Raw genomic sequence first — 27,828 nt, forward strand, 5'->3', positions numbered from 1 at the left:
TGACATCACTGAGAATACAGCATATCCAATCACTAGTAACCAGTGACATCACTGAGAATACAGCCTTTCCATTCACTACTAACCAGTGGCATCACTGAGAATGCAACATATCCATTCACTAGGAAACACTATTCACTAAAAAAAAAAAGACTATATTTTTATTAAAAAGTAACTGTGCTATGTATCTGCTCCGCACAGGCCTGCCAGTCATCTTATCTAGAGAGGTGGAATCGGTGCTAGTCGGCGCTGCTATCCTCGGAGCTTGTGCATCCGGTGATTTCACCTCCATCCAGGTAAGTTTACCCTCAGGGCCATGAATTCAAAACGTTCTGTGCACGTATATGTGATAGCTGCACACATGTCTATGTATAAAGGTGAGCAGTGTCATAAGTGCAAATGGTCACAGGTACTGGGATCAGCAGGATTTTATTGTCCTGGTAGTGGGTAGATCCCTTGTAGCAAGGCAGAACATGCAGTCTGAAGAGGCCGAGGTTCAGAGAACAGTGCAACCTGGTTACCCGCCATTGTCTCTGGTAGTTATGCCCCTGCTCTGAAGCTTAGATCCCAAATGACCACAGTTGTGGGTGGGGCTAAAGCTAGGATTTGCTATGAACCTTTTTGGTAACTGTGGTGATTCGCTGCATTTTAGCCCCTCCCCAGAGAGCCACAAATGACGGTAATTGACCAGCAGAGGGAAGGGTGCAGGGGCTGATGTGGGGGGGCCCCACTAAATGCGGGAGGCTTGCCCACCCTTCCGGTGGGGTGGACGGGGGACCCGATTTTCAGGACCCTTCCAGCTATTCTGGGAGGGTAGGTAAGTATGGGCAGACCCTAAGCACCCACAAGTCACCAGGGATTATTGCTACGCCACTGCGCCTAGCAGATACAGCATTACTGTATATCCCCATATATCCAGCTGCTGTAGAACTACAAGTCTCAGCATGCCTTGGCAGTCACCAACAGACAAACTTTTTGGTACTTGTGTATTATAGCGGCGCCCCCGATGTACATCGTACAATGAACTTATCGCATCGCATGCCATGCACCCGATGGCATACGATGCGATGCGACGCTATTTTGACCCCCTATACGATTAAAAATCGTATAAGCACCCTAAAGGGTGCTTTTGAGCACCCTAATGGGTGCTTACAATGTTAAATGCACCCCCACGCCACCCCCCCACTATAAACGTGAACCCAAAGCGTGGCGAGCGCAGCGAGCCCGCGAGGGGCGGCGGTACGCGTCCTACGACCTTTTCATCCCCCCACTATCCACGTCGGCGTGGAGTTGAGAATAGATTAGTGTGGCGAGCGCAGCGAGCCACTGAGCCCGAAGCGTGGCGAGCGCAGCGAGCCACCGAGCCCGAAGCGTGGCGAGCGCGGCGAGCCCCGCGAGGGGACGCGGATACCTTCACAGGTAAACGCGTCCCTTCGCGGGCTTCACAGGTATCCGCGTCCCCTCGCGGGGCTCGCTGCGCTCGCCACGCTTCGGGCTCGGTGGCTCGCTGCGCTTGCCACACTAATCTATTCTCAACTCCACGCCGACGTGGATAGTGGGGGTATGAAAAGGTCGTAGGACGCGTACCGTCGCCCCTCGCGGGCTCGCTACGCTCGCCACGCTTCGGGTTCACGTTTATAGTGGGGGGGGTGGCGTGGGGGTGCATTTAACATTGTAAGCACCCTTTAGGGTGCTTAACATAGTATAAGCACCCATTAGGGTGCTTATACAATGTTTAATCGCATCGCATCGTATGGCATTGTATGCCATGTACAATGGCATACAATTTCAAAATTGTATGCCATCGTACACTAACCAACGACATCGCGTCGCATCGCATACCATCGCATGCGTTATGGTATACGATGCGATGGGCGCCGCCAAAATACACAAGTACTTTTTTTTTTTTTTTATTTGCTATACGGATCTATTCTCCATTTGCCTTTTATTGCAATATTAATATTTGTATAAGGAAAGAAAGCTACAAAGGAGGATAAAAAAGACACATTGATGTTGACTTAACCGCAGACACACTGTAAAAATAGGAACCCTTTATAGGAAAAAAGTCTTGTTGCTTTACAGAAACCACAGCACATTCAGAGAGGAACATCTCAATTTAAATCCGGAGGCTCTTTCCGTTCAGCAGGGACATTGCTACATCAGTGAAATAAATTAGGGCACCCTACCAGTCCCCCCCCCCCCCCAACCTTTGCTATAACTCCTGCTTGTGTTTCCCACATGACTGACGGCTGCAATACATCAACACGGATTGGATCTACATGTACCTGGTTTTGGACAGGAGAGAACAAAACGTTGTCCTCCTACAATATTAACTAAGATTTCCTGCTCCAGTTTTTAGGAGCGCACTTATTACATGAGTAAATAATGGGAGGACAGGCCCAGGACCTGCTCAACGCCCCGGGATGCGTTTCCTATTACACAGATGTCTTCCAAACTTAATTTCATATAATTACTGTGATAACAGAACACAGTGTGATGTATCCCCGGATTGGGAACATGTTCATTAACCCATCAACGTTACAAATTGACCAAATGATATAGATAGGGTTCGCCATAGGACGGCAGGAGTTTTATTGAACGAGGGTTTTTGCTTTTATCGTTGGTTCGGCTCTTTGGAAACCGGTTTGTGGCTGCTCTGTGCTTTCCACCAGAGGTCGTCCTATCTACCAGACATTGTTTACATTCTGGGAGCGCGGCTTATTTGGACTCCATTCATTGAATAAAGGAGGTGATTCTGGTTTACTCGCAATATAGCGAGTTCGACCCGGTCCCTATGTCTATTGTGCACGCCATTGCAAATGGCTTCGGCAACTTGCATAGTCGCGGAGCCGTACGCAAGCAGCCGTGTGGACGGCAGCAGGAATGGGGCTCGCATCGCATTTTTAATGCTGGGCATTCCCATGGGTACGTGGGTGGGCCGATGCCTGCCGGTTGGGTGGCTGACGTCAACCGCCCTCTCCAACTTCGTCCCGGCCCTCCCCATCTTCATCCCGCAGCGGAGGCAAGGGAGAGGATGTGAAAACGGTGGGGGGGGGAGACGTTTCAGGAATGGGAATGCAAATTAAGGAACGCTCACTAGATGATATAAAAGCTTTAGTGAAAAACAGAGGGGGGTAAAAAATAAAAAAGCAGTATATTAAGGAGTTTGAACTTCTACATTACAATTCCAATCTGCAAATTGACCTGAGAAAGATATTTCTTTCTAGAACCCTATGATGCCTTACATACATTTACCCCCTTGTATTGTATTTCTACTGCAGAACAGCTTGTGACCAACAGATGGCAATACAGAGCCAGTCCCTTGTTCCATGTCTTGTCTCTTGGACCTTTTCACTTAACAACGGTTTGAAACTATTTTGGAAACCAAATAGAATGACTGTGTGTTTTTAGTGTATAGTGTTTATGGTGTATATTAATTTATTATATCATGTACCTTTTTGTTCAGTCTTTCTCCTATGAAAGCGCTATATTTGCTCGTGTGGTCTGTCGGTGCCAAGGCTTGTTACACTGTTACCCAGCGTTACACAGAGATGGAGTGCAGTGTAAATAGCCCGTTCTGTTACACCGACATTACACAATGCCTCCTTTAGTTTGTGTACTTGGAGGTGGATTTGAGTTTGATCCAAGTTGTCACCAACAAAGTCAAAATAAGTTCATAGGTGACTACAGTGTTATCTGCTGGCGTTTCGTTAGTGTATCCTGGAATCCTATGGTATTATTATGTACACAGAGCCAAGTCCTCCGCTCCCCGCACCACTCACATGGTACGGTGCCGCGGTGTAAGAAACATCTGCTGCCTTGTGTGTATCTAATAGTATGTAACCAGCAGGGAACTGAAGTCTTCCTGATAATACCAGGCATTATATAAGGGGTTCATAAGGGTGACCCTGAAGACCATTGCTTTGTTTTGTTAAGATTAGACTTTGAAGAGCCCATAGGTTCACCTGCATCTATAAAAGGCCCAGGTGCTAGAGAGGGTCCTGGCCACACCTGCACAAAGTCAGGGCGGGTGCACTCCTCCAACATTCACGGCTTGCCCACAACCCCAGACAAGAATGGATGGTTTGTACACACCCCCTCCCTACCATGTACCAGCCAGTATGAAACTTGAAGCTCGGCTGCTTTAACTGGGCTTGCGCCTTCGCAGGGGTATGCCCAGCATTTTCATGGGTATGCCCGTAAAATGCTGGGCGTTTTCCTTACATGAGCCCCTTGCCCGCCCCCTTCCCTCCCCTAGGTGCGCGAACGCACAGGGGGTCTGCGCATCTGTATATTCGAACAGGTTTAGAAATCAGCCTGAATTCGGCCCGACAGATTAAAAATGAGGCTCCCAGTACCCTGGCCCAATGATTGTCTCTGTCAATGTCAGACCCTTGCAGGATTGTATTGTCACTGCATAACTCCTCATAGAATATAACTTGTAGCCATTGATCACCTTTTCCTGTTACGCTTTGGGAAGCACAGGTCTGAATTGCCCCACGGTATACTCTGTCATCTGACATTACTAGGATCCGGCTGAGAGAAGCGACTGTCCTGCAAAGCTCCCCCTATCCGTTACATCTGTCAGCACTTCCCAGGGTTGGGAACGGAGGGATCTCTACAGTCAGACCAAGTGCACCGCAACTGCCAGTCACCCCTTAATAAATCCCATGGCACTCCGGCATTGTATTGGTGTTTGTTATAAGAAAGGGCAGACACCTGAACACAGATGAGTTTATATTATCTGTATGTAATAGTGTCAGGAAGCCTTATAGTGAGAACTATTCCCCAAACTCGATTTGCAAATTCTCTAATGAGCAATTCTGGCTGAATTAGGCCCCTAGGCAGCTTAGAATAATATGATGTAATTGCTTTACACATAGTTGGGGCGGGTTTGAGTTGGAGCCCCTGTCTCTGGAGGTATTCGGGCCCTGGGTCAATCTAGGGTATGTCGGCCATTCTCCGGTGTCAATCTAGTTGACCTAGACATTGACTATTATCTATACCAGAACCGTCCCTTGATGTTTCATACAGTGGAGTTGATCCTATTATTTGCAAAGGGTCCGATGTGCTGTTGCTGCGGCATTTAAATGCCAGAAATGGCACCTGATTTTGCAGCCTTTGCGGGCTGGTTTCGTCCCAAATTTGCTCTAAAATGTTTGTGCGAATTCGGTCCGCTGTAAAGTTTGCTCTCTGCCGCGATGGTTCAATAATAGGATTAACCCTAGTATGTCTCCCGGGCAGTACGGAAATCCTTATTACTACGAATAGCAGTGATAAGAAAGTCTAATTATCGGATCTCTGTAATAAATGGGTCCCTATACACGGCACTGGGGTGCTTATAAGGGATGAGGTCAAGATCCCGGTAGGATACTGATGTCGGGATCCCAATCGCCACAATCCCAACATATTCTCTCTCTGGGTGTCCACAACCCCCATGGAGGGAGAACAAATTAGTGTACCGATCAGTAGTTTATTATACTGTGACATCACTGGCCCCAGGTGCAAATATAAAAGGGGACCCCCCACTTTTCCGCTATTTGGAGCTGTTACATTTGGAGTATTGGCCCCTTTAAGGTGTTTTTAAGAATAATGCGTTACCTTTAGTGATAATTCTCAGTTTCCTTCTTCTCTGCGTGCGTTATTATGCCATCCTCATTCACATATAATAATTACAACAGGTACTTATGTATTATCTGGGCTCCCATGTTAAATGCATCCCATTTTTTGATACCCCTACTATCCAATTACGCATGGAGTTGATTTTATATAGTGTGGCGAGCGCAGCGAGCCACCGTGCCCGAAGCGTGGCGAGCGCAGCGAGCCCCGCGAGGGGACGCAGTCTCATAAAAAAAACGGGAGCCCAGATATTACATAAGTACCTTACAACATTTAATTACTCTAATTGCACTGGCAGAAAAGTACCGGGAACAGCCCTTTCTAAAATCTAAAAAGCGAATTTCTAAAATCTGCTCCAATTCTACAGGATCAGATCACGTTCATTACCCCGGCCCAGCTTCAGTGCCGATTAGACCAATTTATGCGTCATAGTGATATGAAAGGAAGTAATGTTTTTTAGTCTTTAGTATACCTAGGATATTTTATGGTTTTTTTTTTTCAAGCAATATGGAAGGAGGTCCGTAACTGTGTATGGGGCATTATACAGGGTTGGATACAATTCTCTAATTCTTCCCATAATATCTTTCACACAAATAGAACAACCCAGGTATTTACCTAATAATCTTGTTCACCTTAGTATACGCACTTTGGGGGTTATTCAGCTCTGATTGCTTATTCAGAGTGAAATCCTGCTTAGTGTGAGGCTGCGAATTGCTGGCGAAATAACGCAGATCGGCAATTAGCAGCAAATCCATTTGCAATGACGCACCGTTGATTAATTTCCCCAGTGTGTGTGTAGCCCAGGACTTACTCAGCGGCTGCGATAGAATCAGGCTGATCGGGGGTGGAGCTGGCGTCACATGACTTCCCCTCATACACCTGGCCACGCCTGCGTATTACCTGACACTCCCAGATAACAGCCGCTCACAATGTAATGATTCCCCAGTGTGTGCAGTGTGTGTGTGTAGCCCAGGACTTACTCAGCGGCTGTGATAGAATCAGGCTGATCGGGGGCGGAGCTGATGTCACATGACTTCCCCTCACACACCTGGCCATGCCTGTGTATTACCTGACACTCCCAGATAACAGCCGCTCCCCATGTAATGATCCCCCAGTGTGTGCAGTCTGTGCGTAGCCCAGGACTTACTCTGCGGCTGTGATAGAAGCAGGCTGATCGGGGGCGGAGCTGATGTCACATGACTTCCCCTCATACACCTGGCCACGCCTGCGTATTACCTGACACTCCCAGATAACAGCCGCTCACCATGTAATGATTCCTCAGTGTGTGCAGCCTGTGCGTAGCCCAGGACTTACTCAGTGGCTGTGATAGGATCAGGCTAATCGGGGGCGGAGCTGGCATCACAAGACCTTCCCTCACACACCTGGCCACACCTGTATATTACCTGACACTCCCAGATAACAGCTGCTCACCATGTAATGATTCCCCAGTGTGTGCAGTCTGTGCGTAGCCCAGGACTTACTCTGCGGCTGTGATAGAATCAGGCTGATCGGGGGCGGAGCTGATGTCACATGACTTCCCCTCATACACCTGGCCACGCCTGCGTATTACCTGACACTCCCAGATAACAGCCGCTCACCATGTAATGATTCCCCAGTGTGTGTGTAGCCCAGGACTTACTCAGCAGCTGCGATAGAATCAGGCTGATCGGGGGTGGAGCTGGCATCACATGACCTCCCCTCACACACCTGGCCACACCTGTGTATTACCTGACACTCCCAGATAACAGCCCCCACCATGTAATGATTCCCCAGTGTGTGCAGTCCGTGCGGAGCCCAGGACTTACTCAGCGGCTGTGATAGAATCAGGCTGATCGGGGGCGGAGCTGGCATCACATGACCTCCCCTCACACACCTGGCCACACCTGTGTATTACCTGACACTCCCAGATAACAGTCGCTCACCATGTAATGATTCCCCAGTGTGTGCAGTCTGTGTGTAGCCCAGGACTTACTCAGCGGCTGTGATAGAATCAGGCTGATCGGGGGCGGAGCTGATGTCACATGACTTCCCCTCACACACCTGGCCACGCCTGCGTATTACCTGACACTCCCAGATAACAGCCGTCCACCATGTAATGATTCCCCAGTGTGTGCAGTCTGTGTGTAGCCCAGGACTTACTCAGCGGCTGTGATAGAATCAGGCTGATCGGGGCGGAGCTGGCGTCACATGACTTCCCCTCATACACCTGGCCACGCCTGCGTATTCCCTGACACTCCCAGATAACAGCCGCTCGCCATGTAATGATTCCCCAGTGTGTGCAGTGTGTGCGTAGCCCAGGACTTACTCAGCAGCTGCGATAGAATCAGGCTGATCGGGGGTGGAGCTGGCGTCACATGACCTCCCCTCACACATCTCATTAGGTTGACATGCATTGAGTCGGCTGCTGAAGGTCGGAGTGCTAAGAAAGACGCAGGCGAGACGGAATAAACGCTGAGAGTGTCAGGGAAAGTGTCAGGCGCGATTGCCTACTTTTAAAGTCTACTCACTGGGAGAAGCCTGGAGAGGAGACTGTGAGCAGCACTTCTGGGGGCGGGGCCTGATGTAGATGGCATCAAGCCCTGCCCCCAGCAAGGCAAATTCCCCCGAAAAGCCATGGATTGCAGTACTTTTAATGCTACCTCCAGGGGAGATGGGGGGGGGGGGGGGTTGGCGGTATCCGGGAGGGTTGCCCATCTTCCCGGGGGGTCGGGAGAGGGAGCCGATTTTCGGGAGTCCCCTGGCCAGTGGCGTAAGTTTGTCCCAGTTGCCCGGAGGCAAGATGAATATTGGTGCCCCCAAAATAGATCCATCAGTAAGGTGTCTGTCTCCAATAAGACAGGTCATGGGTTCTAATACAGGGTGTAACAAAAGTTATGTTAAGAGGAGGATTCAGCCACAGAAGTGATATCGACAGGTTTCAATTAACTGATTCAAACTTGCAGGGGAGGAGAGGTGCCCCCTTGGGAGCAGGAGCCCAGTGGCAGATGACTCCATTGTCTCCCAGAGTTACGCTGACTCCATTGTCTCCCAGAGTTACGCCCCTTGGAGGGTAGGCAGCTAGGCCTGTATGAGCGTTTTAGGGGAGGCTGTGTGATCTCAGCAACGCCCCGGATATGCCTGTATATATCGCAGCCGCCGCGTAAGTCTCTGGCTACTCCTCGCTTCCGATGCCCAGTGGAAAAATCATTCGATGCTCAGCGGCTTACGGATGGATATGAACAATTTTGCGCGGCTGTGACTGGATTTGCAGCCGTACACATCTTTTTGCACAGCGATCGCATTATAGCGCAAGGCGGGATTTCTGTCTGGAGAGGCGGCGTCTCCCTGAACGAAGATGCAAATATGGTCAGGTCTGAATTACCCTATTGAGCACCCATGGACAACAACGATGATCACAGTGATATCTGTATCTTGTGTTCTAGCAGAGGACAAACGTGACTGTAACCAAGGCCATAGTATCAGTATATACCCAGCCTATTGCTATGGACATATACAAATCCATAAGACACCATTTCAGGGGCTGTTGCACAGAAATGCCATAATAAGCCTGTCATTGTGCATCTCTCCCCCATCTCTGTGCCCTGCACTTGTGAATCATCAACTATTTTGAGAAGTTGCAGATCCATTAATACGGCGCTGTCATCCACCGCTGCTTAACCCCTTACGGGGTGTATAAGAAGGAAGAAACGGATCATGTTAGATTTCCCATGTCAGGAAACTGAAATCCTTATTGCAGCTGCTGTTCTCAATATGCATGGTCGCCTCGCCACTGTATGGGCTGCTGCAGCGAGGCACCATATACCTCATACATAGATTACATGACGCTACTTCCCTGGTGCTTCCAGTGTGTTGGAATAGTGCACAATAAGCACCTGTCCTTGTGATCAGTCTTCCCACGCTGCCAAGTGATCACAGCCCAGTACTCCCTCAGTGCCGCGTCTGCTACTGCCATTGGTAAGGTGCGTGTGACAAGCAGTTTGAGCATCTTTTGTTATATTTCATTTTGGAGTTCTGCTTCTCTTCCGTTGGAGATGGTTGGATATAGAACAAGCTGTACTCAATGAAGTCACTGGCCTATTATGTCAGTGCAGAGTACTTCAGAAGATGCATATGCTGATTGTGTGTAATGGTGTAACTTGTACGCTCATTTGGTTGTCAGTAAGGACGTAAACACAGTGTTACATATGAACACAGTGACATGGTGTGAATTGTGGAACTAGTGTAAGATGGAAGTCACAGAATAAGATATACAGCAGGTATTAGAAGGAGCAGGTTCCTCCCAACAGCACAGTGTAGTTATGTGAGCCAGTAAAAGGAGCAAGTTCCTCCTAACAGCACAGTGTATTGATGTGAGCTAGTAGAAGGAGCAGGTTCCTCCCAACAGCACAGTGTATTGATGTGAGTTAGTAGAAGGAGCAAGTTCCTACCAACAGCACAGTGTATTGATGTGAGCTAGTAGAAGGAGCAGGTTCCTCCCAACAGCACAGTGTATGGATGTGAGCTAATAGAAGGAGCAGGTTCCTCCCAACAGCACAGTGTATTGATGTGAGCTAGTAGAAGGAGCAAGTTCCTCTCAACAGTACAGTGTATTGATGTGAGCTAGTAGAAGGAGCAAGTTCCTCCCAACAGCACAGTGTATTGATGTGAGCTAGTAGAAGGAGCAAGTTCCTCTCAACAGCACAGTGTATTAATGTGAGCTAGTAGAAGGAGCAGGTTCCTCCCAACAGCACAGTGTATGAATGTGAGCTAGTAAAAAAAAACAGGTTCCTCCCAACAGCACAGTGTAATGACGCAAGCCAGTAAAAGGAGCAAGTTCCTCCCAACAGCACAGTGTATGGATGTGAGCTTGTAGAAGGAGCAGGTTCCTCCCAACAGCACGGTGTATTGATGTGAGCTAGTAGAAGGAGCAGGTTCCTCCCAACAACACAGTGTATTGATGTGAGCTAGTAGAAAGAGCAGGTTCCTCCCAACAGCACAGTGTAGTAATGTGAGCTAGTAAAAAGAGCAGGTTCCTCCCAACAGCACAGTGTATGGATGGGAGCTTGTATAAGGAGCAGGTTCCTCCCAACAGCACAGTGTATTGATCTGAGCTAGTAGAAGAAGCAAGTTCCTCCCAACAGCATGGTGTATTGATGTGAGCTAGTAGAAGGAGCAGGTTCCTCCCAACAACACAGTGTATTGATGTGAGCTAGTAGAAGGAGCAAGTTCCTCCCAACAGCACAGTGTAGTTATGTGAGCTAGTAGAAGAAGCAAGTTCCTCCCAACAGCATGGTGTATTGATGTGAGCTAGTAGAAGGAGCAGGTTCCTCCCAACAACACAGTGTATTGATGTGAGCTAGTAGAAGGAGCAGGTTCCTCCCAACAGCACAGTGTAGTTATGTGAGCTAGTAAAAAGAGCAGGTTCCTCCACACAGCACAGTGTAGTGATGCAAGCTTACCCTTTAGGGATGCAGTTCACTTGTACGGTGTCCATGTTGACCTATCTCGACATAGACACTAGAAACGTGAAAAACTCTTTTGACACTTTTTTCCACTGTGATCTTTTGCTTTTGTCGACTGTTTGAACATGTCAACCGAATGCATTTTAACCTTTTTTTATGTGTTGACCTTTTGACTGTCGACCAATCGTAATTGACCTTTTGACTGTCAACCTAGTCACTGTAAACCTAATGGGATTTAGGGATGGGACCGTATCACAAAGTGTGCATATGCATATCACCAGTGTGGCCATACTCCTGGGTGTTTCCCTAACGCTAGGCTGTCACCGCCCCTTCTCTCTCTCTCTCTAGTCCGTACTTGCCTTCCCTCCAGAACAGTCGGTTTGTTGTGAAAAATCAGGTGGCGCTTCTGGCTCTCCGGAGAGGTGGGCAAATAACCTGTGTACCTCAGAGGCCTACGCACTCCCCTCTTAGCTGCCCACAATAGTGTACAAGTTGTGGTCGACTAAGGGGGGTACAGCCCGATTTCCCGCCCAGACACCTTCCCTATGTAGGGGCAGCAGAGTAGGAAAGTATGCTATAGACTCCTCACTTTATAGCCTTTGCATGCTTCTTGCAACCAACCCAAAAAGAAAAGGAATAGATTAAGATGCCCATCAATTTCCAACCTCTTAAAGCCAGGAGAAATCCTTCTGCAGGGAATGTTCTGCTCTGATCCTGACCTTACCTGTCCTAGGATTGGAAACTCACATGACAGCAGAGACCCGGAGAGAGTTTGGAAAGGAATTCTGTATTGTTTTCTGCACTATGCTCTATCAGATAAATCATTTTAAACGATGCAAGTTTTTATTTTTCCACCAACGAGGGGGGAAAAAAAAGCTGCTTTACAGTTGTAAATCTTGTGGCCCTGACTACATAAACAGATGACTAGTTAGGTGTTTTTATGTTTCATTTGGGGCGAATATAACACAGGTTAGAAACAAACAACTGTATTATAGGGGCGATACTGTATGTTCAGACCCAGTTCTTGCTTTTTTCTTACAGCTGTTTTTCTTTCCAAACTACATATAAAGTGCAAAGTACCAGATTAAAATCAGCCTGGCAAAAGTTATTTTTATTTGCCAGTGAATATTCATTTTATCACAGCGCCCTCAGTTGGAGACTGGCGGAATTGCTTTAATCTTAGGAAAAAGTGTTGTTCTAGATAAATTATATGTAACTAGTTAAAAGCCTGAATATTATTATTATTATTATTATTATTTTAATTTTATTTATAAGGCGCCACAAGTGTTTTGCAGCACTGTACAAAGGAACAGTACAGGGAGACAAAACTTGGCATAACATTGAAATAACAAAAATAGGAGTACAAATAAAGAGCGCCACAGTTCAATACACATTTGAGCACTTTGAGCTGTGACAGTTTTTAGCCCACAAAGGGGATTATTAAATGCAGGATTCTGACATTTTCGTTTTCGCCCAGCTCGACAGTATATTGAGAGGCGTAATTCAATGTTCCGCCCGTCCACTGTGGAAAAGGGGGCGTGTTGGCAACAATGTCTGAACACAGACGTGAATTCGCCAAAACAGATCCGACTGGTTTTGAAATCGGATTTGTTTTGTCGAATTCCACCTTCAATGCTGTCGAAACGACAGCATTGAATAGGCGCCTGCCACTATTTCCCCTGTCGGAAATAGCGGCAGGGATTGAATATCGCCCAAAGTCTCCACCCCTCCCCCAGTCCCTATCTGCTCTTACATCCAATCTGTGTCTTCACAGCTCCCTCTCTACACTTATACAGTGTTGATGTCGACTATGTCGACATTCACAACGAAAAAAAACCTTAAGTCATGTCAACCATTTGACTGTCGACCTTTGCCATTGTCAACCTAATGCTTGTGTCGATTCTCAAACACTGTTGTCCTTTTCCATGTTGACCTATTTCAGGTGTCTACCTAAGCCATGTTGACCTTCAGTGGTCGACCCAATGTATGTCGACCTTCATTGAGTCAGCTCTATGACCATACACCTCTTAAGGCCCCCGTACACATAGCTGAGGTATTGCATGCATTGGCAACTTCCCGGTGGCTAGGATCGCATACAGTACATTGTATACTGTCTTTTTGCATACGATGTATCGTATAGGATGCCATTCACTGAACCAGCTATCAGCATAGTTATCGGTTGCTCTGGGCAACTTTTCCAACCTTACTCTGTAGAAGACCTCACAGTCTCAGCAGTGCCTCTAATTAAAAACCCTCCCATGATGAGGCTGCTGCTGCTAATGTCCTCCATGGGCCTGAGAAGCTTGTGATGAGCTCCACCAATCAGAGCTCAGCACAATAGAAAGGAGCTCAGCACAAGCCTCTTAGCCTCTGACCTCTTGTGCAAAGTCTCATGGGACTTAGTCAACTCCCAGTAATGCACTGCATACTTGTGCTGTCAGTGTACCTTGGTTCCTGATGCTCAGCACCATTAATCATTGTCTCATTGGCAGATAGGTGAAGCTGCAGCACTACCCCACTCCCATGCACAAAACCATTAGCTAAAAAAAAAAAAAAATTAATTCATGCCGACCACAGGGGGGCCCCTGATAGATCCAGCCCTGCTTCCTGAGAGGCCACAACTTTATTTTAGCCACTGTGGGGGCATGGCCAGCACTCTATGAGCAGATGGCATACCCCCTACCCCTCTCTTACAGTGAATAGATTCTGTGCTTCCAGTGGGGCACGGGACAGTCAAAAATAATTGTTACTGGAACTTCTGTTGCAGTTAGTGCAGGATCCCGCTGCCGTAAAGCACGTTAGCTGCCGTGTTGATTTGTCATGGGGAATACATTCACCCACAATTGAATTCCCCCCAATATCTCAGGACAGATTTATTAACTTTTTAAACAATGCTAAATGAAATTTAGCAGGAGTTTTCCAATGAACATGTCAGAACTGTTGGATTGTTTCCTCAGTCGATAGTATAAACTTAAATGTTAACTGATAATGTGATGAAACACTGCCCCCAGTGGTTACTTTGCTGTAAAGTTTAAATTAAGTACAGGTCCAGTCTCGGTCGAGTCTCCTGTATCCGGAAATCTCGTATCCAAAATATTCCAAAAACTGTGGTTTATTAGAATATTTTTTTTTACCCCCTTGCCCCTTTTTTCATACTTACCTAGTCCCTCGATGTCCACGGCGGCCTTCAGGACCAGGTAAGTATGTAAAAAAATTATTATCCCAAAACCGTAAAAATCACTTATCCGGAATGCTCGTGGTCCGAGCATCTCAGATAAGGGATACTCAACCTGTATCTCAAAGACACAAGAGCGTTATATTTCTTAACAGATTCTCATTCAGTGCGGCAAATTCCGTTGCACTTTACAATTGGAAACACTGATAAAACAAACTGGGTAGTTACAGTCAAAAAGGTAGGAGGGCCCTGCTCGCAAGCTTACACGGTATCGGAAAATAACATACGCAGCCTAGCGGACAGGTGTGTTTCACTAGAAAATATGCACATAAATATTGTTAGCAATGGTCGTTATGGTCCATATGGTTTCATTTATCATCTAGTGTCTACACACCTTCATCTTTAAATTGACAATCCCCAATCGATTCCTGTTGGTAATTAGATCCTTGTGGAAGATAGTTATTGCTCCTTATATCCACCGAGTCTTTGTTAACCATATTTTGGGAATAAAGTGTTTTGTCCGGTCTTCGGGTCCGATTCAGGGTTGATTGCTACTGTGCAACTTGCCGTTCGGCTGATTATCGAACAACAGCATGTGTGCATCGGCCACAAGGCGCATACGCAACCTCAAATAGCGCCAAAATTCCTTACAACTCTAGTGACCATTCTAGTGACTGATCTACAATACAGGGACCATTCTAGTGACTGATATACAATACAGGGACCATTCTAGTGACTGATATACAATACAGGGACCATTCTAGTGACTGATATACAATACAGGGACCATTCTAGTGACTGATATTCAAAAGAGGGATCATTCTAGTGACTGATTTTCAATACAGGGACCATTCTAGTGGCTGATATACAATACAGGGACTGGTCTAGTGACTGATTTACAATACAGGGACCATTCTAGTGACTGATATTCAATACAGGGACCATTCTAGTGACTAATATACAATACAGGGACCGTTCTAGTGACTGATATTCAATACAGGCACCGTTCTAGTGACTGATACCCAATACAGGGACCGTTCTAGTGACTGATATTCAATACAGGCACCATTGCAGTGAATCGTATACAATACAGGAACAATTCTAATGACTGGTGTGGAATGCGGTGAACATTCTAGTAACTGACGTACAATATAGTGACCAGTGGTAGCCCCAGAGGTGGTGGCTGCAGTAATACCAACTGCCACCTCAACCACTGCCCAACATCACTGTCCGGGACTCCCTGGCAGTTGGTGTGGTTCCTCCATTTAAATTTTTGAGCTGCGCTGAAGAGCATGGACTGTCCTAATGACGTCCAGATATTCCTTGTTCCACACTGTAAGTGTTGCGGAACTTTCCAGGACCATTGTGTATGTGCACAGCCCAAATGGATCTGGCAGGCACATGTGCACAAGCACCAGCTTCTAGGACTGCATTGACTGCAGCCCTTAGAATTTGGGTAGGAAAGAAAGAAAGTTAGATTTATTGTGAGCCCCCTATTGAATCTAGAAATGCCTCAGATCTTATTCTCATAGAAATGTATCCAACTGGGGTTTCCCCCTAGACCTGAGATTTCTGTCATTCTGCTCCCTGCCTGGCCCATGTTGGTAGGACATGGGAGGGGGGGGGGGGGGGGGGCACCTGCTCCCCTGGGATTCTGCATCAGGTCCTACAGGTGAACGTTCCTTTTTTAAATACCAGTAAAAAACAAAACAATCCTGACTGGAGAGTGCTGACATGAACAACGGACGAGTCTGCAAACCGCACAACTGGCCTCGTTAATCGCCTGTCACAGCCAGCACCGGCCTTCTGCTCCCAATTAGAGGTTGTATACGAAACATTATTCCATCTATGACCATGTACTCGGCTCGGCCTATACAATGGTGCTTCAAGTAGCAAATATTTGGGCAATTTTGCACCTGTCCTATGGAGTATATTTGGGATAAATACGCTATTGTTTAAAAAAACAACTCGCACATGGAAACAGTGCTTTCAGCATGTTCTGTTTACACTAGAAGCAGCTGGAGGCTTTAAATGTCCAGTCCCCGAACTCATCCTCCAGTCTCTCCAGCCTGCGGCTGAAGTGCCAGTTTGCTGCTAAGTCTCGCTGCGTGAGCTGATTAAATATTTACAACGGAGAGGAGGGGGGGGATGTATTGCGGCTGCTTGGAGTTGGGGGTTAGGATGGGATTATTGCTCAGATGCTTGATTGAACCAACCCAACCGTGTGTCTGACTGTGGTACCAGACTGTCATAAATAAGGCTTATCACCGACGAATCGGAGCATAGAATCCATACACTCAATCCATATAATCTGCTGGAGTTAGGACCTTCAACACCCCAGGCATCTTTACAACTATCAGAATGTACTAGCAGTTGAGGACGGGACATACAGATCCCAGGGCGGATTAGCGATGCACTATAATAGCATGTAAGAGGCAGCCCCAGAGTTCTGTCGGAAAAAGAGGTGATAAATGGCTAGGCGATTAAGCGGGGACACGATTAGTGTAGGACACATCAATTAATAACAGCGTCTGTCCCAGTGACATGGACGGAGATATGATCAATGCTCTCACTGCTGGTTTTTATATTAAGGACATCATAATTATTAGCACCATTTCCATGTGACACGGCTGGGCCTCCTCTAATGACACAGGGGATGGAAATTAATGACTTGTCGTTTTCCTGTGTCAATAAAAGCGTTGCGCCGGGACGCATTGATTTTCTTTTCTTCTGTTGCTAAATTACTTTCCGTATACTGTCGTTTACAAATAATCTGTCAAAGGAACACGTTAGTTTCGCAGCTAATGGGACCGATTCATATCTGAACACTCGTCTGTTGCAGACAGAGAGAAAACCTGTCCTGTGTGAAATTGCGAGTGAATTGCGAATGGATCGCTAATCGCTATCCATCTGCAAATCCAGGGCCGGCTTGAGGGACGCTTCATAGGAAAAGCCAAGCTGGGAGCCGACTCGTAAGGGCGGCCTCATTCCGGGACGGATACAGGAGGAGGCAGGTGGTACCTGGGCAGTGTGAACTGCCCGGGGTCTGTGGGTGCAGCGGTGGAGCAGGCAGTCCACAGTGTCCGGGAAGTGCTGAGTGAGCGGAGACTGAGGACAGTGGTGGCAGAATTAGAAAATTCAAAAGATAGGCTGGCCGCTGACTGGCTGAGGGTGCTCTCGCTTCGAAATTTCATTCAGGGCGCTAGGAGGCCTGGAGCCGGCCCTGTGCAAATCCATACGCAATTCAGGAGCCATCGAATGATTATGCCAGTCTGTGCAAGTGTAAGTCTGCGGCGCCGGAATGCATCCTCCCGACCTTTTCATCCCCCCACTATTGACATTGGCGTGGAGTTGATTCTATATAGTGTGGCGAGCCACCGAGCCCGAAGCGTGGCGAGCACGCGTGTATTACGTTACATGCATTCCGCGTCCGCTCGCCACGCTTCGGGCTCAACTCTATAAAATCAACTCCACGCCGACGTGGATAGTGGGGGTATGAAAAGGTCGAGAGGACGCATTCCGCTGCCGCTCGTCTCGCTTCGGGGTGGCGTGGATAGTGGGGGAGGGGGGGCTAAATCACATTATATGTCATATAAGGGTATACTAAATTAAATGTCATGGCACCCTATAAAATCGCATGCAATTTAAAGTGCGGTGCGATTCGATGAGATGCGATCTGATCTTACTGCCCAAGGCCAGAGAGCAGTGAATAAATTATATAGGAAAATCGGATCGCATTGCGTGCAAAAAATCGCCTACGGTGCCGTACGTATGCTAATTGGGCGCCTGGCTACTACATAAGTACCAAACTATCCAGTGGATGACCATTGATAATTTTACCTATCGATGGTCATCCATTTTGTTTGACTGATAAAAACATGGGGGCAGGGCTTCGTGGGTGTCGGCACTTATTTAAAAAAAAAAACATCGGTTTTGCTGTGCCATCGATGTAGGGAACAATCTGGTTCTCCCCACTGCTAATCTCCAGAGCTGACATTTTCACATGCATACTGAGAACCGTATGCGAGCGCAGTCTGTGGATAATTGGCTGCTGTGCTAATTTGCAGCCCTGCATTCATTTCTGAATCAGGCCTGAAGACAGCTGTGCTCAAATATGGCTATTCTTAAAACCTGGACTGTGATATTCTGTCCCACTGATGCAGAAATCACGGGTTATGAGCATGTATGGACCTGGAATTTTTGTCAGTGGGAACGGCTCCACTCAGATCCAGTGAATCCTTCCTGGGTATCCAGCAGACTTTTACATGGGAAGGTCCCGGGTAAGCTGCACTGGAAACGGGGTTTCCAGTTAATCTGCCGAGAGCAGCGCTCTGGCACAAGGAGATGATGTCATCGCCAAACGCCAGCACTGTGAATGAAACAACTATGATCTGGGAATAGCCTGGATCAGCACCGCAATGAAAAAGGGGTTAGTGTCGGGTCTGACCTGGTTTGCAACTGTTCCATATATATATAAAAGGTTTACTACTCCTCACCTCTTTGAGGTGAAGTACCGCCAGTGACCACTAGAGGTCATTCGACGGACCAAATTGCTCCTAGCAGAAAGTGAAAGCAGTGTTTGCAGGGACACTGATCTGTTTCAAACTTGCTGGGTATGGAGAGAGGGAGCTGTGAAGACAGATTGGTGGTAGGAGCAGATAGGGACTGGGGTGGAGAGTTTGCAGGGTAAAACTGTCACAGCTCAAAGTGAAAACTGTCATGGTTCAAAGTACATTGCAGAAGCCGTCATTTTGACGGGCTTTTAACTAATAAAGATATAACAGCCTTACCTCACCACTCCATTAGAGAAGGCTTAATCCTTTACCTACATATTTGATACACTATCCTATTGAGATCTCATGTAAGTCAAGCTGATGTTTCAGTCCGTTAAGCTGCTGTGACATCACTAGCATTGGGGAAAATAATGGACACGTTTAGCTGAATATGAATCTTGAATATTCTATGAATATGAATCTTATTTTAAACACTATCCTATTGAGATCCCATGTAAGTCAAGCTGATATTTCAGTCCGTTAAGCTGCTGTGACATCATTAGCATTGGGGAAAATAATGGACACCTTTAGCTGAATATGTGACAAAAAATAAACCCAAAAAAACCAAAGTTATTGTATGTATTTTATTCAGGACATTAGTGCACAGAATTGTACATGTAGTCTCATTCCTTGCTCAATAATCTCTGACACCGGTTTACGAGATGTCCTTATGGACTGCGGTATGCTTTCTTCCTAGTTCTCAGTACCTTACCAGGGCTGCCAGCGGGCACCCGAGCAGGATCCCACCTCACTTCCCTTTCCCGGCCATCCTGGCTCTCTGCCCGACTGGTAATTCTGCAACAGTGTAATTGTTTGAGAACTCATTATAAGATGTATTTTTCCATCTCGCTCACCCCTGGCTCAGGTGATCAGGAGCAGATTTCCTCAGGAATGCCATGCTATACATTACCATGCCAGCGGGAATATAATGTGTGGATATATACTGCACAGCCCGTAGGATAATGGATGGTCTGACCAATGTCTTCCTGCCGCGGTGGTATATACATGATAGATGCTGTCCAGATTTCTGTCCCTGTAATAAAGTAAATACCTGTCCTCCTCCGGCTAGACCCGAGATATTCGTCTGACGCGCTCCATTGAGGTTCACACAAGAACAAGAAATTCCAGTGCAGGTATATTCCCATGCTATGTGAATAGGACGCACAAGCAGCTTCTGCAGATCAAAATGATATGCAGCATGCCTACATTCTGTGTGTGGCTGCAGGTGTACACAAAATGCTACACAAAATGCATAGGGCCTCATTCTGTGTGGGACGAATCCGCTGATTTTGTGCCTATGGTGAATGTATATGGCATATATTTTATTTTAGATACATCCTGATTTTACTTAAAACAAAAAATACATAAATAACTTAAAATAAATTAATTACAAAAATAATGACATGGAAATGTATCAGTAAAAGTTGGTAGCTAGCCAAAACTTAGTGTTAAAAGTGAACTTTTACTTGAAATAGTTGGTTAAGTACTTTGGGGCATCACGGACGGTGTAATGGTTAGCATTACTGCCTCACAGCACTGAGATCATGGGTTCCTTACCCACCATGGCCCTAACTGTGCGGAGTTTGTATATTCTCCCCGTGTTTGCGTGGGTTTACTCCAGTTTCCTCCCACAATCCAAAAATATACTGGTAGGTCAATTGGCTTCCAAAAAATTAACCCTAGAATGTCTGTGTGTACTGTACATGTGGTAGGGAATATAGATTGTAAGCTCCACTGGGGCAGGGACTGATGTGAATGTTCAACTACTGTATACTCTGTACAGCGCTGCGTAATAAGTGTGCGCTATATAAGAAACTGTTAATAAATGTATATTATTAATTATTATTATTAATAATAATAATAATAAGTACATGTTAAACATGTATCAAATCATTATCTCCTTTTCAAATTGTCTCTGGAGGGGCGATTACGATGGCCACCAGTCTCTCACACACACATAAATACACATACACTAGCAGCGTGCCATCTTATGGCAGAGGAGAGGGAAGGGGGAGAATGTTACAGCATTCGGAGCTCAGAGGAGTGATAAAAGTCTCTGCACACTACGTCATGTTCCCTGACTGTGGTTGTCATGGTAGTGACATGACACTGTGCAGAATTATCACTAAGAGCAGCCTCAATCAAAGAAAATGGTTCCTCTTATAGCCTGCCAGTGATCTATTTAAATATATATATATTTTTCCCATGGGATTTCAGATAAAACATATTAAATTGTTTGCAACATTAGCGCAGGTTGAATGATGCCCAGGAAATAGCATACCCGGCTTGGAGCTGACGTCACACACCCTCCCCTAAAATGGCACGCCTAGCGTTTTCCCAAACACTCCCAGTATTTCCTAGGCACGCCTGCGGTTTCCACCCCCAGATGCCTACTTTATGTGAATCGCCATGCGAGCGGCAGACGTTGCAGGATAGCCTTGGGCATGCATACTATGGGCTGTATCGGGCCCACTGTACTGTGTTGTGTAAAGCGTTGGACCTATAGAAAGAATAATAGTAGGGATGGCCATTGACGATTCAAAATCATTGATGGTTTATGGCCGATGTAGAATAGTTTTGCCATCGATGCGGAGAACCAGATGATTTCCCACCATCGAGGTCAAGCTTAAACGAATAATATCGTTATTCTTTTTTCCCAAGGGGCCAGGACACGGAGCATAGCTCCGCCCATGACAACCGTGAAGCCCCACCCCTGTGTTTTGATCGTCCCACAGGCCAATCAGTAAAAAAAAATGGATGACCATCGATAGATAAAAACATTGATGCTCATCCATTGCATAGCATGACACTATCGATGTCCAGCTGCACTATTGCCATGGATGGCCATCCCTAAATAATAGTAAATAAAGTGTATGCATGGTGCGAGCAGTGTGTTTATCAATTCCAGGGAAACTAGTGGTATCGCTGAGGCACGAGGCACGGTTTAAATGCGTTTTCTGAATATGGTTTCAGCCCACTAGATGGGTCCATCTATTGTGTCCCGAGCACAACCAGAAAGCACTAGATAATGGTAGGGATCACCTAACGACACAGGGAGATACTGCAAACTCTCCCCAGATGTGGAGACGCGATACAGACTCCTGATGCAACGGGATAGCAGGAAATCTCTCCAGATGCAAATATTTACGGCCCAGTCGCCGTGGAAACCAATGTAAACTTTCACATGCAGAAACTCTGCCAGGCCCAGCCCAGTGTACGGCTGGCCGGGGGAAGGTGAGGAGTAGATCAGGCTGTGTACTGGAGAGCTCAGCTGATCGCCACCAGGATGTCCATTCCCAATATATTAACCCCTGATTACTCAGTCACAAAATCACATAGACTGTTACTATAAAACAATTATAAGGTCATGATACCATCAGACAATACCGGACTTTATCTTCATTGTTAACATTGCATCCATTTTTTTAATACTTACGCTCTGTAGCCCAGCGCCGCCTGCAGCAGGGGTGCGGAAATCACTGGTAAAATGGGAGTTGCACCATTTTTCCAGAGATCTGCACATGTGCAGTAAGGTCTGAGCATTCTATAGAAAAATGACTACCAAAAATTCTTACCCTACACAACTCAATACAAATAACAGCAGCAGGCTATGGATGAGTGCACATCAGCATAGAAAACGTTATGTGATCATGTGCTGCTGTCTCTCCTGTCAGGAGTTCTCACAAGGGGCATGCCTTCATTTTTACGGGCACTCCTAGAAAACAGAATAACCACCTATATATCATTAACAAACCGCGCTCCCGTGGGTAATTGGCAATGTTTTCCGGCGTCTGTACATGCAGGATGAAAGAGGATATTGCTAGCGCGAGCCATGCTGCTCAATCAGAGGTAATGTCATTTAGGTGCCAACAGGGAGGGGTAAATCTGGTTAGGAAAAAAAACAGTTTGTATCCCAATTGCACACTGAATGAGAAATATACATATAATAATCAGATAATACAGAGATCTTGGTTGCATATATCTGCAGATATAGGGCTAAGCCCCCAGGCCGTACGTCAAGGCATCTCTGTCACTGGGGGTCCCTAATACTGGGTATGGGTCTGGGTTGTGGGCCCCCAATATGCCGGCACAGGCTGACTACTCCAGGGCAGCACACAAATGAAAATTTGTAGGTGTTAAATAAGAAGCACATAAGTGCTATGTAAGGAGGTGAAGGTGTGGTTAAAATAATACATACAATGTGATAGGGGAAAACATAAATGTTAATAAAGTGTTAGGGTGTGCTAACCTGGAGCAGACCAGCCCTACCAACAAAGAGGAAACCACACTCCCAAACCCATCCCATGCACAATAACAAATTTTTGGGCCTAATAGCCCAGTGTAAGGCCACATGATAAAGGCTTACAACATCTGAAAACCAGCTTACCTGGAGATACCCCTGGCTTCTCCAATGGCACTCAGGTGTCAGCAATCCCTCCTAATGCTGACCCAACGTGGATAGTGCCGGAATGAAAAGGTCGGGCGGACGCGTTCCGACGCCGCTCGCCATGCTTCGGGCTGGCGTGGATAGTGGGGGGGGGGTGGGGTCATTCAAACCTAATTGCATGCCATACAAGTGTTTAGCTAATTGGATGGCATTGCACCCCAGAAAATCGTATGCGATTAAAAAATTGCATGCGATTTTGCGGAAGGTGCGATGACATGCGATGAGATGGCCTGGGGACATAAGAGCAGTGAATAAATTAACTAAAAAAATATCATCGCATGCCGCTATAATGGTTCAAGCGATGCGATATCCCTACGGTGCCGTACATAGGGAATCTGGGCGCCGTGCTAGGAAACAAGTACCTATTTGTGAACATAATAGCTGCACACTCACTGAGTCTTTCTTGTCCATGTAATGCTGTTTACAGAGGAACCGGCGGCGTAATTGCTGGGAAATAAACAGCCTGTTTTCCACCCTTCGCTGGTAGCGGGAATAGCCTCTTATCACAGAACCTTTGTTCTTGTCTTTGTAGCCGTTTCAACCATGACATAACAAGAGCGGTTTGAGCGGCTGAATAAGGCCCATTATGGCTGTATTTTGTTCTGCGGTGACCTCCGCTTGCCGCTACCAGGGTGAAAGTCCCCGTGTTTATTTATAGAAGTGCTTTTGTGCAAAACCAAGAACAAAATTATTTTTCAATAAAAGGATCTATCAGAATATTTAAGGATTTTGGGGGAAGAATGATCCCTTTGTGTGAAACCACTCTGTATTCCGTCCCTAACAATGCGTCCCTATGCAGACTTTAATATTTAACCTGGACGTGGGTGTTAATAGGGTTGTGTGTTATGTTTAATGAGCTGTCACAAGCGCCAATGCGTCATGTCCAGTTGTATGTCCAGGGAAATTCAGCGCACTCATATAGACCGGAGAATAATGCTGGACATAGGCATCTATTAAGGCATAGAAGCGGGTCATTGTATCACCCATCATGTGAGGCTGAAAGTGCAAAAACAAGCGACTGACTCATGTATTAATGCCAACCCTATTTGTTATTTTGCACTTTTAACGGCACAACAGCTGCCTACTGCAATGGGCATTTAAAGGGACAGGATGAGTGTCTGTTAAATGCAATATAGATTTAATATCGCCCGAGTTCAGCGATGTCCGCCGAACTCTAACTTTTTTTTACGGGGGAATTAACTTACCCCTTTTTTCGTGTTAATTCTATTACCCTCCGTTGTTTGAGAGAATTTCCAAGATCCTTTCATTGTAATAATTGCGGCAAAGTAAACACAGCAATTGTTAGGGATCTAAATGTTTGTCAGGTGAAACAGTATCCTGATAGTGCCGGCTATTGGGAAAAATGAATTACTGGCGGGGATCAATTAACCATGGTGATTTTCTGCAGACAATTGAATTCCCCCTAAAATGCTTATTAAAATACATTTCACCTGTGCTGTCATGTTCTAATCAGTTTTATACCCCGTTCTCACTGCAGGCAAATTCCCGGGTCTAGCATGTCAACCCGGAAATTTGCCTTTTAACACAGTTTTTTTTGCAGTGTGAACGGGTCGCATACCCGGATCTCATACACGGGTAAAACCCTTCTTTTTACCTGTGTTTGAGATCCGGGTATGCAGACACGGGTTGACCCGTTCTCACTGCATAAAAACCTGTGTTAAAAGGCAAATTACCGCGTAGAACTTCTTCACCCGGGAATTTGCCTTGCAGTGAGAACGGGGGTCCGTCCCTGCAGTCCCCGGCATTTTAATGCTGGGTAAAAGCCATGTAGTTCTCACTGGCAGTGAGAACACGGTATTAGAGGTTCACACCGTATAAATCATTTTACATGGAGGTAAAGGTTGTGCTTCTACCCATAAACTGGGGTACATATCTTCCATACCTTCCAACTGTCCTGCTTTTCGCACCCCCCGCCCAGGACCAGCAGTAACCCACGGCAGGGAGGCAGTTGGAACCCCCCTTCTGTCACCCGTGAATAGACGCTGTGTTCATGCCTATTCATGCGGGAGTGTCTCGAGCACAGACCATGCTCCCTTCTCGCTAGGCCAGCCCCCAAAAAAATGTTTGTGTGCTCCTCCCTCCTTAATGTTGGGAGGTATGATCTCTACCACTGCCAGGAATGCCATCCTGCCAAAGGAAATCTTGCTTTTCCATAAGGACAATGCCAGTGTCTCTTATGCCCCTAGTCTGTAGCTGGCAGGTTCCCTCCAGACTCTTTTGTACCCATCAGGAACAGACACAGACATTGCACTTTCCCAGTGAAGTGGCGAAACGCGTCGGGTCACAAAATGATTGTTCTCCACTTTACAGCTATAATAATGCCGCTACTGTTCCCTCCACACAAATGTTTCCGGATACAGCTACTAGGTCGACTACGAAAGGTCGACAGGGGCGGAAGTCAACACAAGCATTAGGTCAACAATGGGAACACCGATATGGTGTCTATGTCGACTTACATCGAAATTCGAGATAAGAAACCTGAAAAATTCATGTCGGCCTTCCCATTGGCAAACGAATGCTTGTGCCATCCTTCCAACCGTGTCAACCTTAGCCATACCAACCTATTTCATGTGTTGACATGCAGTGGTCCACCTTCACAGTGTCGACCCTATGACACATACCCAACAGTGGCGATACCCTGCCCTGCGATGACGCGGCGGCCGGGTATTAGTACATTTGAAAATGCTGTAAAACGGGGGGTTTTATCATCCCACCCTAAAAGAGAGATATATTAAGTCTTCTAAAGAGTGAAGTGGTCACCAGTAGCAACTAACCCGCATTTTTATTTTCATTTCCTGTCTAGAAAAAATAGTATCTAGCGAGTTGATGGCTTGATACATCTCCCCCAAGTTCCGCACAACTATAGATTATACCGGCTAAGTTGTGCAAGATCCCTACACAGAGGGGCAGATGTACTCAGCCTGGTGAAGTGATAAAGTGGACGGTAATAGTGCCCCAGCCAATCAGCTCCCAGGTGGGGGGGGGGGCACCCCGGCGCTCACTCTCTCCACCACGGGGGGCCGATGCGGCCGCCACTTTGAATGAGATGCCGCAGCTCGGGCGGGCAGGGGGGCCAGTGGTGTGCGGGCGGGGTATGGCTGACTCAACTGCTCCAGTCCCAGGCTCCCAGCCGCTTTCTCCCCTCAGCGGCAGCAGAAACTCTGCTGCTGCTGTGCGCAGCTCACCACCGCCCTCCAGCGGCCGGCGCCCTAGGCAAATGCCTAAAGCTGCCTAGTGGTGACGCCGGTCCTGCATGCAGGTGCTACTGACAGCGGATGAGCTGGCGAAGGTCACTAGACTCCCCCGCTGCCCTCTATACATCTATCCATCCAGAGCAGGGGTGGGGAACCTCCGGCCCGCGGGCCGGATACGGCCCCCGCACCCAGTTTGTCCGGCCCGCCCGCCTGCCTATATTACAGCCGCCCGCCAATATTACAGAAGTATCATCCGCCCAGCCGCCTACATTTCATACCAGCCGCCGGGGATGGCTGCTGCCGCCGAGGAGATGTGCAGAAGACGCGCCCGCCAATCACTGCCGGCGCATCCCCTCCACAGCCACTGTGATTGGAGGGCGCGTCTTCTACACATCTCCCCGGCGGCAGCAGCAGCAGCCATCCCCGGCGCCTGGTATGTAATATAGGAGGGAGGGCGGGCGGCTGATACCTCAGTAATATAGGCGGGCGGGCGGCTGATACAGTACATCAGTAATATAGGCGGGCGGGCAGCTGATTAATCGATAATATAGCCGGGCGGGTGGCGGGGGAGATATGCAAAAGATGCGCCCGCCAATGCTGCTTCTCTCACCCTCCCTTCCCCAGTGACTGACACATCCAGGGGTTGTCATTTACCCCTGGATTCAGCCCCAAACAGGTTTATGTGATTATGTCTGATTCTCATAATCAGACATAATCACATTAACCTGTTTGGGGGTGACACCCCCCCCCTTCCTCCACACTGTCACTTTTTATGTCGCTGCCCGTGTGTATAATGCCCACATGTCTATGCCGCTGCCCGGGTGTATAATGCCCACATGTATATGCCGCTGCCCTTGTGTATTATGCCCACATGTATATGCCGGTGCCCTGTGTATAATGCCCACATGTATATGCCGGTGCCCTGTGTATAATGCCCACATGTATATGCCGCTGCCCTGTGTATAATGCCCACATGTATATGCCGCTGCCCTGTGTATAATGCCCACGCGTATATGCCGATAATTGATAATTTTTATATGGCCCCCGAAGGGTTTTCAAATTTTCCAAATGGCCCTCGGTAGAAAAAAGGTTCCCCACCCCTGATCCAGAGGATAACAGCAGCAATGGGACTGTATGTAACAGGACATGTTCATCCTGCTGACTGTGACATTATTCTCATTTCCTCCCTCTGACAGGAGGCCATGCAGAAGATGGCAAAGGTTGGGAAGATCATCCACCCGAACCCGGAACACAAACGGTAACTAATTATATTAACAGGATATATGGGATTTCACAACCCTTATTTTAGCATTGTTATTGAATGGAATGCATTGTTACATGACTATGGTGCCTGCGGCACAGTTACTGGTCCTGTCCCCAG

General features: G+C 47.1%; 1 protein-coding gene across 7 annotated transcripts in view; it reads left to right on the forward strand.

Moving 5' to 3' along the window:
- FGGY (FGGY carbohydrate kinase domain containing) overlaps positions 1-27,828 on the forward strand; it is a 208,090-nt gene that overhangs the window by 178,457 nt on the left and 1,805 nt on the right. For all 7 annotated transcript variants that reach the window (XM_083157627.1, XM_083157622.1, XM_083157620.1 and 4 more), the window contains 2 exons: positions 199-293; positions 27,644-27,705. In XM_083157627.1, coding sequence (XP_083013753.1) covers positions 199-293; positions 27,644-27,705 — 157 coding nt within the window. The remainder of the gene's footprint in view (positions 1-198; positions 294-27,643; positions 27,706-27,828) is intronic.

This window comes from Crinia signifera, chromosome 8 (genome assembly GCF_055691185.1).
Source record: "Crinia signifera chromosome 8, ASM5569118v1, whole genome shotgun sequence".
Lineage (NCBI taxonomy): Eukaryota > Metazoa > Chordata > Amphibia > Anura > Myobatrachidae > Crinia > Crinia signifera.